The sequence below is a fragment of the Labeo rohita genome, chromosome 2 (genome assembly GCF_022985175.1).
Source record: "Labeo rohita strain BAU-BD-2019 chromosome 2, IGBB_LRoh.1.0, whole genome shotgun sequence".
Lineage (NCBI taxonomy): Eukaryota > Metazoa > Chordata > Actinopteri > Cypriniformes > Cyprinidae > Labeo > Labeo rohita.
In genome coordinates, this window is record NC_066870.1 from 22,610,221 (window position 1) to 22,625,274 (window position 15,054).

Below are 15,054 nucleotides of genomic sequence, written 5' to 3' on the forward strand. Positions count from 1 at the left end.
GGTGAAAGGCTGGCCCCTGTAATTCCCTCATCTCCGCGTCCTCATCCATATTCCCCGACAAGTGCACCCGCTAAACTCTCCTCCCACTTGCGTGCGTGGGGGTCCAGCCCCAGTGAATGGGTAATTGAGGTCAGAGCGCAGCTCCTGGTAGAAGAGGGGCTTATTGCAACTGTCCTGGTTTGATCTCCCCCTGCTTTCTAGAGCTGGATCAGGGTTAACATGTTAGCCACAGACGTACCTCACTCTGCCTACCCAGTATTGGAAGCACAGCTGTCAGTCCACATAAACCATGTCCTGTCTCTATCCTTGTTTAATCCAACTGTGCAGGGTTGTCCAAGGCAGTGCCAATTTTAAGTTTGTAGTGTGAACTCTCAATCAGGATTACATGTATTATTTAAGTTATATATGTGTATATATATAATTAAAATCTAAATATTAAGTTATATATATAAATTATATTATTATAAATCAACTTAAATATTACTGAAATTAAAACAACTCTTTTGAAAAATATTTTAATAAATATTTAATAAAAAAAAAAAAAAAATATATATATATATATATATATATATATATATATATATATATATATATATATATATATATATATATATATAGCTTTACTTATTTTAGCTTTTTTATAGACTTCTTACATTTCTTAGCAGATTTTTGTATATTATTTTATATATATATATATATTATTTATATATATTTTGTTTTTAATTTCAGTAATATGTTATGTTGATTTATACATGTATTCATGTTTATTTTAGTGTGTTTTAAAAATGTTTTTGCTTTTTTATAGACATGTCTTAGCAGACTTTTATGTTAATTTATATATATATATATATATATATATATATATACACACATTTTTTTTTTTTTTTTTTTTTATATTTAAGTTGATTTATAAATGTATTTTTAGTATTTTTGTATATTTTAGTGTGTTTTAAAAATACTTATTTTTGCTTTATTTCTAGACTTACATTTTGCTTTTACATGTTCACAAACACAATTTTTATTTATTAAAAATCAACATTTCTGAGTATTTCTAAAACACACCCCCTCAATTCATCGTTCTCTCTATCTATCTCTTGTCTCCTCTGAGCTTTCTTCTCTAGGGAGAGGCTTCTAGTGTAGCTGAATCAATCTTGTGCGGGCGGCCATCACGGGGCGCCGTATTAAATATCAGGGGCGGATAACTAGTGAATAAGCACAGCAGACCCGAAGCAATTGATTTTTCTCGTCAGCACGTCGAGTGCACGTTCTTCTCACCCATCTCCAGTCGAGTCTGCGCCTGCGAATGACTTCATCTGTAGCGCAAGCTTGATGTCAGCTCCGGTCTGCAATTGGAATCGTGTTTGTTAACCATGTTTACCACGACTGGCAGTTAAAAGCGTGACTTTGCACACTGTTGCTTGATCGGTTTGAGTGTGTGGAAACGAATGTTAGCGGATGATGTTATGAACACTATGTGTCTCTGTCCGAGCGTGGGTGTGCAAGTAGGAGGATGAAAATGGACAGAACGGGATTCCTAAGTGGAGCTGCAGGAGTGTGACAGCTTAGATTGATTCATTGCTTTCCTCCGTAGAGACTCGCTCGCTTTCGCCCTCCCTCCGCGCACACGCTCCGAGCACCAGGCAGCCGTTTAGACTAGCCGTAGCGTTGTATCGGGGGGCATTAAGTGTTTTAGCCGGCCGGGGTATGAATCACCGCAGCTGTTTGATGTCATAGAGAAGAGCGAGCAATGAGCGCAACCCACCCGCCACCCGTTTTATTAGCTTAGCGCTTAGCTCCAGACGTGACACACACTCGTTTATTTAATATCGCCCGCAATATTTCTCCCAGTCTGTGCCCGTCCTCCTCGGCCCTCCGTCTGAATCTATCCATCTCTCCCCGACAGTAGAGCCCTCTCCTTCGAAGAGCACCTCTCCTTTCTCCTTCTGCTGATTTGATCAGGTATCACAGGATGTTACGCGATATTGTCTTATGAAAGGGGCCGGGGAGATAAATCTCAATGATGATATCATTAATCAAATCCTGAGGGTCATGAGAAGGGGGAGGGAGGTGTTTTAACTCTTTCCTAGCCGAAACAAGGCAGTTGCTGTGGCTGTGGAGTTTTAGCCTAACATGTTGGTTCAGCATTAGTGTTTTTTTTTTCTTCATGGTGTGCGTCAAATGGATGAAGCATGCAAATTTACGGGAACGACTGTGCCATTGTTTCATTTCCAATTTCCTGAAGTGAGGGGTCTTAATCTGAGCAAGCTTTAAAGAGGCCACATAAGGAGCTGAAATCATTTCATTCCATTTCCAGCCTGAAAACAATTCCAACCCCACTGTTTGTAAAACACATGCATTTCAATCTGCAATGAAAATGAGACTTGTCCCCTTTAGTTACAGTGATTCATTGTGGATGTGTGTGTGTGTGTGTGTGTGTGTGTGTGTGTGTGTTAAAGAGCGTGTTACTGTGTTGTGAGTTGTGTAAATTGTATACATGTGTGTCTTCGTAAGGCAGAGGAGGCTGATGAATTCTCCAAGCTCTCCTGTGCCCAGATGGGTAATGGTCTCTGGGTATAGGGGTCGCCTCTGTCCCCGCTCATTCTGCACATGATAAATGAGGGCTACTTAGCCACCCGTGTGATTGCAGCCAAATTTCATGCTCAACTTGAAACAATGTAGCGGATTTTCTGTGTATGTCCACAATAATCAAATTTAGTTTTTTTCCTCCTTTTTTTTTTTTTTTTTTCAAAACCATTTCCTTTTAGCCACTTTTTACAGTCGTTTCAGCCTTGTCTGTAATTATTGTCTCTCTTTTTCATATATTTTAGTGCTGTCAAATCGATTAATTGCGAATAATCGCATCCAGAATAATCCACAATGATCAAATTGTTTTTTTTCAAAACCTTTTCCTTTTAGCCAGTTTTTACAGTGTCAGCCATGTCTCAATTAATCTCTCTAATTTTTTTTTTCATATATTTTAGTCGTCAAATCGATTAACTGCATCCAGAATAATCAAATTTAGTTTTTTTTTTTCCCAAAACCTTTTCCTTTTAGCCAATTTTTATTGTAGTATCAGCCGTGTCTCTAATTATAGTCTCTAATTATTATTTTTTTTTTCGTATATTTTAGGGCTGCCAAATCGATTAATTGCGATTAATCATCCAAAATTATTCATAATAGCCAAATTTATTTTTTTTCCTTTTAGCCACTTTTTACTGTAGTATCAGCCTCTAATTACTGCCTCCACTTTGTATTTTTTACATATATTTTAGTGCTGTCAAATCGGTTAATCACATCCAAAATAATCCACAATAATCAAATTTAGTTTTTTTCAAAACCTTTTCCTTTTAGCCTTTTTTTTTTTACTGTAGTATCAGCCATGTCTCTAATTATTGTACTTAATTTTTTTTTTTTTTTTTATAAGTATTTTACTGATGTCAGATTAAAATGAATCGCATCAAATGGCGTTTGTTTACATAATGTGTGTATACTGTTTTTATATGTACAAGTACACATACATGTATATAAATATATGCGTGTGTATGTATGTGTGATGTGTGTGTGTGTGTATATATATATATATATATATATACATACATACATATACATAGATATATACACAGTACACACACATTACGTAAACAAACTTTTATTTTGAATGCGATTAATCACGATCAATTGATCTGACAGCACTTTTAATTTAGTTTTTTGTTGTTTCTTTTATTCATATGTTAAAATTACAAGCTGTTCTGCTCAGTCACCCTCTTGATTTAAAGTATCCACTGACCCTTGTTATCGCAACTGAATATAAAGATTGATTGTCAGCCAAGTGACTTTATAAAGATCTCCCGGTATCTGTCTGTACTTGTAACTCATGTGTTCTCATGTCAGGCCATATAGACCTATAGATTAGACCGCCTTCTACAGTTAGACTCGGCTCTGATGGAGACGGATGGTTAAGGGGCAGGATAATGAAATGAGAAATAGCTTCACACTCAGAGCCAGATCGTAATAGCAGTGTGAGATAGCAGTGCAAGGCTTCATCTACTTCCTGTTTTAACTTGTGCATTTGTTGCTTAAAAAATAAAAATATCTCCTAATAGAGAGTGATGCCTGTATAAAGCATTAGACCTGCACGTCGATCATCGGTTTTAACATCCAAATAGATTTTTAATATAATGGGTGTGCCGTTATAGACCACAGCTGTAGGTAAGCGACATTATTAGTTTGGATGTCAGTCCTCATTGTGGTTTTCTTAATCGAAATGACTTTATTCCTTCCCTAGATGACGTCATTGGCATTATTCAGCCTGTAAAGCAGAGACAAGTCCTGTGTTTAATGTTTAAAACTTTCTCCCTCACTCAACGGCACCTTGATGATTTTCTGTTTTGCACGTAACCCTCTCCAGGTTTTACACCTGCTTTCGTATTAAAACACACGCCTGGCTTTCTCTCCTCCCAAACCATCTCTCCATCTCAGTCCACATAAAGAAAGAGTAAAACCCTCTTTTATTACCCGGGGGAATTAAATAACTTTTAGAATGTGGTTTTCTATAAAGCACCACACAATGAATATTCATGCTGGAGCGGGTCGGGCATTACTTGGGGGGAAAAGTTGTATTCTTTTGTAGGGCCGGTGACGGCATACGGGCAAGTGAACCGCAGCGATTTATGAAGCTGTTAAAGAAAAACAGCAGGCATGGAGCACGCTACACCTACTCTCCTGTCTGCTTTATAAGCATGCACGCTAATCAAGACTAAATGCTTTTTTACAAGCCGGCCACTAATAAGAAGAGATTTTAAAGCTTTATAGTCCCCGTGCTGATTGTAGGCTGTAGGGAATTGACCGTCCGGACGGCTCACTCTCCTTGGTCAAGGTCGGCATCTTGTTGGGGCTTTTTGAGAGAGACCAGGGTGAGGTTTAGGGTGACCTTGAGAAGATGCCTGGACTGTTCTTAAGATGTCAGACTTGAGGGTTTTGCCAACGTCTTCCTTAATTGTGACCGATTTATTTAATCAAACTTTAACTGATGCATACCAGACTTCTCCAGTCATTTCATCCTATGACCTCCACCCAATCAACAACCGATGAATTGTGTCACAGTACAAATGAAAAAATCTGTTGCTGCTTCACTCATCGCAACTTTAAATGAAATAGGACATGTTAAATTCCTAGCTACCAGATTTTAAGCTTTCCTTTTCACATTGCCCATGATTCTCCAGCTCTGCTGTCATTGTTCTTCCTTTAGGTTGGCCTTGTAGGAGATGCTGAGTCCATAAATGGTTCTTTCCGTTTTAATAGCCCTTCCTTGATTTACATTCTAATAGTACCTGATTACCGAGAGGCTCATGTCCTAGTGTGTGTGTGGGGAGCTTGTACTCATTGTGGAGTCACACAGGCATGTAATAAATGAAGCTATTGGAAAAGGCAGTGGAACGGCAGGCACTAATCGGGGGGATTGTGCCTAGGAGAACGCTGGCGCAACGTTAAATCAATACTGTAGATCAGTGCTCCATCTGGCTGGAAAATGAGCGGATCACCATAAACATCTCGCCAAGCGCCTCGCCGCACAATCAATGGTGGCTATATTGATTTAGTTATTGCGAGTTCATATGCTGTGGACAGTGTTAAATATACATTCAACAGCTGAGAGGCATTTGTCTAAGGGTGAAAGCCTGAGAGGTGAGAAGTTGGGGGAACAGTGTGACCTCAGAGGACTAAGGAAGCCCAGTGCACTGTTTTAGTAGTACAATAAAGAAAAAACATATTAGTTCATATTGACATCATGGTCCTTCACTGTTTCCAGTTGGGCTGTCTGTTTTTAATTTCACATTAGTGTTTTTGGGAGTTAGCAGTCATGTTTGTGTGAACTAGAGCTGTGTGGTAGCTTTGCAAATTTGCGTGACTGTGCAACTTTTAAAAAGTAATTAGCATTCCACTGTTTTCAGTTTTATGTATGAGTCAAATGGTTTGTAGTGCTCTAATTGAACCAACTTTGATTCGCTTTTGTTTTTTACCTGCAGGATCACAGAGGACTCCACAGCGACCACACTGGAGGCACTAAAGGCCCGCATACGAGAACTCGAAAAGCAGATCCTCAGAGGAGACCGATACAAGTGTCTCATATGCATGGTGAGAACTCTCGCTTGCCAATATTTTCTGCGTTCATGTGGGTGTGTTTGGTTGTAACCCATCCTTAATAACATGCCGTGGTGATATAACCTAACACCCGCAATAATGCACCCAGCCGGCTGAAGCTTTGTGATGGTTTGCCTCCTTCGGCTTCAATCTTGCAAGGATTGGAAAATTAACCCGCACCATGAGGTTCTGTTGAAGGAGTTCTTCTAGCACTAGTGGCCATCCTGTTGGATATCTATGCTAAACCTTTTCAGCTTTATCCCTATTGGTGACTAATTTGACATGCCCTTGTTTGTTCTGAGGTAGATTAGATCCATCCTGATGTTTCAGTTTTGTTAAAATGAAATGAAGCATCCGTACAGATGTACAGAGTTGATTATTTAATTGGAAAGATTCAAGATTTTTCTGTTTGCTTCTGTGCCATGCTGTCTGTTGAGGTTGAGCATTTCCCACTGGTGGTCTACTGCCACCTGCTGATTATTGGATGTATAGCAGACCGAAAAAATTAATTCTCAGTAAAATTTGTGACCCTGGACCAGAAAACCAGTCGTAAGTAGCATGGGTATATTTGTAGAAATAGGCAACAATACATTGTATGGGTCAAAATTATAGATTTTTCTATTATGTCAAAAATCATTAGGATATTAAGTAGAGATCATGTTCCATGAAGATATTTTGTAAATTTCCTTACGTAATATATCAAAACTTAATTTTTGATTGGTAATATGGATTGCTAAGAACTTCATTAGGACAACTTTAAAAAAAAATTTAACTTTTTTTTTTTTTTTTTTTTTTTTTTTTGCTCTCTCAGATTCCAGATTTTCAAATAGTTGTATCTCGGCCAAATATTGTCCTATCCTCAATTTCAAAAAATGTACCATTACGACTGGTTTTGGGGTCTCATTTGGACTAAAAGTCCTTCTGACAGTGTTTCAGACTGCTTAGCATGATATCCAAACCATCCCTTTTATCCTTGCTCGGTGTCGGCCGAGAGCTTCTGTTGATAGCTGCACCCATTGGTCTGATGTGTGTGTCTGTGCCTGCTGTGGCGGCCACATTCTTGTTCTCAGTGCCGCTCTTGAATATCCCTGCAGCGCAAGCCAACCCAAACAGGGGCTGACGGCAAGATTCAGGCGGTCGAGAGGCACGGGAGCGCAGAGACCCTGCAGCTCGGCGTGTACTGTTTGTACAGAGGCTACGTAACGGGCTGCAGCACTGCCACTGCGGGCAGCAGTGGGATTAAGAAGCTGCTGCCGCTCCGGAGGGTAAGGCTCTCTGTGCTCCCATTGGCCTGCCCCCGCCTGACCCCTGCACTGCCCCACATGCTCCCTCACTGCCCACCTGCCTGCCCCCCCATGGCCGATCTGTGCTGTGCTGGTGCTGTCTAGTGACGTCTGATGTTGTGTATGTGGGTGGCTAGATGTAAAGTGTTTAGCTGACGTGGTTAAATTAATCATTGCTATCTTTTTTTGTCTTTCTCAGGACTCGTATACAATGCCACTCACCTCCATCCAGTGTTGGCACGTGCACTGTGAAGAATGCTGGCTAAGGACTCTGGTAAGAATTACACACTTGCTGCTCAGTAGGATCATATTGAATCTGTACCTGCAGAATGTTCTGCAGCTTTAAGCAGGATCTGATTTTATAAATAAAAACATACACTACCAGTCAAAAGTATTTGAACAGTAAGATTTTTCATGTTTTTTTTTTAAGAATTCTCTTTGCATTTACAAAATACAGCAAAAGCTGTAATATTGTGAAATATTTTTACTATTTAAAATAACTGTTTTCTATTTGAATATATTTTAAAATATAATTTATTCCTGTGATCAAATCTACATTTTTAGCACCATTACTCCTGTCTTCAGTGTCACTTGATCTTTCAGAAATCATTCTAATATGCTGATTTGCTGTTCAAGTAACATTTATTATTATTATTATTATTACTATTTTAAATAGTTGAGATCAGCATTTATCTGAAATAAAAAGCTTTTGTAACATTATACACTATACCATTCAAAAGCTTTAAGAGGTAGTATTTGTTGAGGGTAAATAAAATTATAGAAATTAATACTTTTATTTAGCAAGGATGCTTTAAATTGGTCAAAAGTAATGAGAAAGACATAATGTTGCAAAATATTTCTTTTTCAGATAAATGCTGTTCTTCTAAAATTTCTATTCTATTTCTTTCTATTCTAAACTTTCTATTCTAAAGAAACCTGAAAAATTCTAGTTAGCTCTTTTCAACATAATGCTAATAAGCTTTGAAATCACAAGAATAATTTACATTTTAAAAAATGTATTCAAGTTGAATACAGTTATTTTAAATAGTAAAATGTACTGTTTTTGCAGTACTTTGGATCAAATAAATGCAGGCTTGGTGAGCAGAAGAGACTTCTTTAAAAAACAAAAAACATCCATAAACCTTTGACTGGTAGTGTATTGCTTCCTTTTTATTTTGGAAAAGGTCTCTCACATGCGGTTCATCATATTTGAAGGGTTTTTATTTTGAAAACCCCTTTATTAGGCAACACACTTCACATGGCATGCATCACAGGCTGTTCCTTGGTTTACTTCAAATCATTTCTGTGTACATTCCTCACACTGAAGTGTAACAGAAAATAGGGGTATTGCAGACGTGGATGATTTAAGTTTTGAAATGCGGGCAGTTAAGGTGCATATTAAGTTTCAATTCTACACACCACAGAGTGCCCAGACCTTCTCACACAGCGAGTCACTCATAGTCCAGGCCAGTGCATAATGCGGATAATGGAGTAGTTTATTTTGATAATGCTGTGGTATTTGGCTACAGTGTAAGTTGAAGAGTTCGTCTCAACCAGACCTGTGAAATTCCTCACGTATCGCTCCAGGTTCTAATCCTTCAGTCAGCATTGCGTGTTCAACTAACCCCTTATGAGCAGAATTGCAATTGCCTCTACTTGTCCATTTGTAATCCCCACAGTTACACTCACAGGCTCTTCCTTGTTTTTTTTTTGTTTTTTGTTTTTTTTAAAGCTGTTTTAGCCAGTCTTCCTCAGGGAGCCCGCTCTCATTAGCCGCTAACACATTCTGTCACCACACACGGATGCAATTAATAAGGAAATGTTTCCCAGCTTCAGCCGTTTTCCAATATGCTATATATTAAATCAGCTCCTTCCATCTCCGCTTATCACAAGGTTTCTGTGTACGGCTCGCCGACAAGAGAGGAACAGAGACGTGTGTGCGCGCCAGCCCGTGCTGCCACAGCGGATTGTTAGTAATGCAGGCATTAAAATTGTTGCCTAAAGACAGCAATAAAAGTAGCACGGCGGGGCTCCTTGCGTCTTGATCAAAGTAAATGCGTGTAATTTGGTTAGCGTCAGCCTTGTTTTATGAAGCTAATGGAGCGCAGCAGCTACCCGCCGCTGATGCGAGGAGCCCACGTTCAGTCCGTGACCTGCCCACGCTCATTAAAACTAGGTAAACTCCCGCTTACTAGAACAAAGGAACCAAATCTAAGGTCCTCTTTGTGTCTGGGGAATCGTGGGTATAGAGGAACGCACACTGGTGTTTTACTTCTCACTTTTTTAACAAAAGTAAACCAGACTTAGTCTATATACAGAGGATCCAACTTCAATTTTGCCGTTTTACTCCTTCACATGGGCCACATCAAAATAAACCGCTAACATAGTCAGACCATGATGTCAAATTTGAAACCGTTGCAATTATTGCACATTCACTATCCAGTGGTAGAGCCCATTGTTAGAGCATAACAAGCCAGAATTGTGTGTTGCTGGATCTCTTTATTTTAGTCAGGATCAGTAGACCGGGTTCTGGAGCCCTAGACATGAACTGAATCGTATGGAGCCACAAATCCTCTTTACAGCCACATGTGAAGGCACACTGCAGGGTTCACGCTCTGACGCCCTTACTGCTCTTTATACTCCCTAGTTGGCTAACAGCAAGTTTTGTTTCTTTACGTTTAAACTTCCCAAGTTTCTATAGGAGCCGTAGCAGGAGAAATACTCCTTGTTTGTGATCAGTGGCACATGTGCGAGAAGGTTACACGAGGACATGATCGCCAATGGTTGTAAGATTCCTCACAATAACGCCAGTTACAGTTCAGTTTCTTTTTCGGGGCAGAGCACAAAACGTGAGGATTTTATATATCTCGTGCCTTGCTGTCCTCCGTCAATTTTTGTGGTATTTTTAAAGCTGAGTATATAGTTTGCTGACTTTAAGAGCAGATCCTGTTGTGATGTTCAGTCAGTCCCTGTGTAGCATGTGTGTGGTGCAGACAGCAGACCACACAGCTCACCTTCCTCCTCCTCTACCTTTCCCTGCTGTTCTCCTGCTTTTATGGAGCAGGCTTTATGGGTACTGGCTGAACATCAGAGTGGTAGTGGGAAAGGCGCATGCTTGTCGAACAGGGTGGGCCGCCCATGTAAAGCCCGTTTTTACGTCCACATACACACACTATTAAATTACACTACCTTTCAAAAGTTGACAGAGAAATTCTTTTATTTAACAAGGATGCATTTAGCATTAAAGGAGTAGTTCAATTTCAGAACAAAAATTTACAGATAATGTACTCACCCCATTGTCATCCAAGATATTCATGCCTTTCTTTCTTCAGTCGTAGAGAAATAGTTTTTTGAGGAAAACATTTTAGGAATAATATATATATATATATATATATATATATAATAGAGCTCGTTTAGAGCTCTTTGAAGCTGCAATGAAACTCCATTTTGGATGTTCAAACTCACAGGCACCATTGAAGTCCACTATATGGAGATAATTCCTAAAATGTTTTCCTAAAAAAACTATTTCTCTACGACTGAAGAAAGAAATATATATATATATATATATATATATATATATATATTTTTTTTTTTTTTTTTTTTTTTTTGCAAAAAAACTAGCTATTTCTGCCATCAATGAATAATCATGATTAATCGTGATAATCGCATCCATTAATCCAAAATCCAAAAAGTTTTTTGCATAATGTGTGTGTACTGTATAATTGTGTATATATAAGTACTCAGACATACTAAATAAATTGTGAAAATATTTAATTTTATTTACTTGTATGTATATAAAAATATATATATATATAAACGTTACATTTTTCTTAAACATGCACATGTATGCATGCGTTTGTGTGTGTGTGTGTGTATATATATATATATATATATATATATATATATATATATATATATAGTAAATATACACAGTACACACACATATATTATGCATGTATTATTAATCACAGGAATAAATTACTTTTTTAATATGTATTAAAAAAACAGATATCCCCAAATTTTATAAATGGGATTGTAAACAAAAAGGATACAAATTTGTACACCTTAAGTGCATTTGTTAGCATTGCATTTTGACCACATTCTTACTCTTCTTTTTGTCTTTCTCTTTCAACAGGGAAACAAGAAACTCTGCCCACAATGCAACACCATCACGTCACCAGGGGACCTCAGGCGTGTATATTTGTGAACAAAACAGCCCGGATTCTTTTTTTTTTTTTTTTTTTGTTCTGTTTTACTTTTTGTTTCCATTTGCGCAATGTTTTTGGTTTCCCCACCGCCTGAGGGAGCGAGGAATCGTCCTGACCATGAGAGGCTTGAGCACAGACTCACTCGGACTGACTTCACATGCAAAGGACTAATGAGGACTGTGTAGACTCATTCCTCTACTATATTTGCTTATGTGAAGAGCCTCCCCACCCTCCCTCTTGTGTTGGTCCATGGTCCACCCTCTCCAAAGTCAGCTGTTCTTCTCAGATGAAGGAAAGAGTACTCATTCTGTCCCTCCACCCGCACTGCTGCTGCTGCTGCTCTTCGTCTCCCACTTTCGCACCCTTTGGCAACTTCTTCACCAAGACCGCTGACGACTGGAACATCGGCCCAACGATAAGAAGAAGAGACTTTAAACGGACCACCCGAGGCTCTTGATTATTCATTGTGTTCTCGTTCACCCCGAATCATTACTTCTTTTGTGGTGTTCTAGTGATGTCAACCAAATTCAATGAATCAGTGCAAGCACATGTATAATAGTCTCTGTATGTTTACAGTGTTGTGAGTAAATGACATAGAGAACAAAACACACTTGTATACACACACACACATGAACATACACACGCACATACAGAAGTATATATTGAATAAAAGTCCAAGTTTTAGTTGGGGGCGGCTTGGGTCGGGAGGGAAGGGGATATGTTTCAATCTTGGTGAATTAAAAAAAAAAAACGAAAAAAGAAAACCCTCTGTATTTTTAAAGCAGATGTTGTTGTCTTGAAGTTGAAGTTGTATTTCATTGTACAGGAAGAATTTAAGTAATAATAATAATAAACTACTCGAACTAGGACTTAAAAGATTTAGGTGTACATTTTTCATTGAAATATACAGTAAAAACTGTAGATTTAATTCTGAAACAAGGGAAAGTATCTTTCTTTTTTCTCTGCTTTTTTTCTAAGAAATGGAAAGATTTGCTTTATTCACCCACGTTTTTCAGCTTTTTTGACTTTAATGCTGATTGCTGTCTGTCTGTTACAAACAATTGAAATGATTGCTTATTACATTGAGCATACAGTATTAAGACCCCTGACCAGTTGCATATTATCAGTTTCTTCCCTCAGAAAAGAGACTTTTCAACACTTAGGGTGGTTTCATTTATAAGTTACGTTCAGATTTCCTCTATGAGACTTTTGGTTTTCCTCAAAGAACGAACTGGAAGAGTCAAGACTTGTTTCCCTGACTGGCCGACTGACTGACTGCTCACGTTTTCCCTAGGAGTGAGACGGTGTGCTTTATATTTGTACATCTGTGTATTCTGTGATTTCTGTATTGATGTAAGCGCAAAAAAGGAAGAAATGAAAGGTCATTGCTGATCCCGACACCACAATAAACAGTCAAATGTTGCGTTTGTTATAACTTATTTCGCTGTTCTTTAAATCTTCACCATGGCTGGGTTGCAGTCAAGTACTGTAAAAACAGTATGTCTGTACCAACACACTCAAAAATCACTGTTTCCAGATGTAAAATACCTCTCTCTGCAACTATTTTGTAAAATACATGTAGTAAATGAGGATTAGGGTTGACTCTTTGTATTCTTCCTTTGCCGAACAATTCGTTCCTGCCCCAAAGATGACAGATTGCACAAGATGATTGTGTGATATGATTTGTGTCCTTGTATATTCTTGAAAATGGTACGTGTCTTTCCCGTTTGTAAGCTACATTTGACATCAATTAAATGACTGTAAATCTGAACTGGTCACCACGTGCTGGCTTCATTCACTGGTCTGCCTAGTCGAACTCTACCAGAATGAATACTCTGGAGGTGAAGCTGGTTTTCATGTTACCACAGGCTGACGTAGCTTTTGAATGCATCGGTCAATATGTGTCCATTGAGTTTCAGTACAACTTCCGAACGCATTGTAATGTTTAATATCGATGTGCATTACACTGCATCCGGTAGAGAAAATAATCAGGTTTTGAGACAAACCCATTGATTTCATATCTTCCCCAACACTAAGTGCATCAAATTAGGACTTTTTGCACCTGATTTTGGAGCTTTTTGGAAAAATGAAGCGTTAGTGTTCCATTCTGCCATCTACAGGTTTTACCCAGGTGATGTTTTACCCGCACAGTATCAAAGCATAATCACCGTACACTTTAATGATAAAGACTGTAATTAAAATTTCATGAAATCATGTAATTAAGTCGTCGTCTACCTCCCCAGTAAAGCCTCTGATCCCAGGCCAAACTCTAGGTACATGCTGTATCGGCGCACCGTGGAGCAAACGGTAGCAGGGTCCATAAGCATTTTCAGATGGCCGTAAAATTTTGATAGATGTGTTGGAAAATCAGCAGGAGTTTCTATTAAGTCCTTGTAGCTCAGCTACAACCTCTTGTTGGAAGTGTTTGTGGGTTTTTTTGAAAGGAACGAAACAAGCTTGGAAAACCTGTAAGTAAACAGCAGTTATGTTGTTGCAGTTTATGGACTTAATTATGGTTCACATACAAGTGAGGCATTTTTATTCCGTGAATCGTCGTATAAATCAGGGTTGCGCTGAGGTAGACCGAATCTCCATGCCAGATAATAGCGATCAAGCCCCTGATGCCAGATCTTTTCACAAAATATTTGTTTTGTCTGGTGTCCGAACAACTAGTCAGCAGGGTTGCCGATAACCAAACCTATTAACATCATATCTTGTCTTGCACCCAAAACTGTATTAACAGTCTTCTATCAGCCAACAATTGATAAACCTCGAATTTCCATAAACATTCCTTCTTATTCATAAAGACAAAAGTTCATGAAACCCCACAATCATAAGATTAAACAACAATGAAAATGCATAAGTAAGGGAATTAAAAAAAAAAAAAAAAAAAAAAAAAAAAAGCATAAAAACATAAAAGTAATCAAATGATAAATTACATAAGTGGCTAATGACCATAAATGATTATATAATTATTATAATTGATTATAATTCTAACTTATTTAAAACAAGGAAATAAAAACACAAATGTATGATTGCTCTCTGTAGGTTCAACACACAGATCCTTCAATTGTTAACAAAGCTAAAATCATTAAAATAGATTTCGTTAACTAAAATAAAGCTCAAAATATGAATATTAGATAGGCCTACTTAAAAAAAATTTAATGAAAATCTGAAATATTTGGTAACTCACTGTAACAAAAAATGACAAACTGAAATATATATATATATATATATATATATATATATATATATAAATGCTGAATAGCATTGTAATTAATCACAATTAATTGCATATTAATATATTTACATAGTTTTATATTGAATCTCCCAAATTAATGTAGGTATATAAATATGTCTTCAGTGGCATCTTGTTATTAATGAAGGCATATCATTGATACCAGTACTGTTCCTGAATAACTTTT

At 37.8% G+C, this 15,054-nt stretch overlaps 1 protein-coding gene across 9 annotated transcripts in view; it reads left to right on the plus strand.

Annotated features, from left to right (window-relative positions):
- Window positions 1-13,231, plus strand: part of rnf220a (ring finger protein 220a) — a 133,100-nt gene extending 119,869 nt beyond the window's left edge. For 5 of the 9 annotated variants that reach the window (XM_051135020.1, XM_051135064.1, XM_051135031.1 and 2 more), the window contains 4 exons: window positions 6,024-6,132; window positions 7,233-7,403; window positions 7,621-7,695; window positions 11,557-13,231. In XM_051135020.1, the coding sequence (XP_050990977.1) occupies window positions 6,024-6,132; window positions 7,233-7,403; window positions 7,621-7,695; window positions 11,557-11,628 (427 nt within the window). In that variant the 3' untranslated portion in view covers window positions 11,629-13,231. The remainder of the gene's footprint in view (window positions 1-6,023; window positions 6,133-7,232; window positions 7,404-7,620; window positions 7,696-11,556) is intronic. The other 4 variants (XM_051135048.1, XM_051135070.1, XM_051135081.1 and 1 more) reach the window with 1 other exon arrangement.
- Window positions 13,232-15,054: the final 1,823 nt, after the last annotated feature.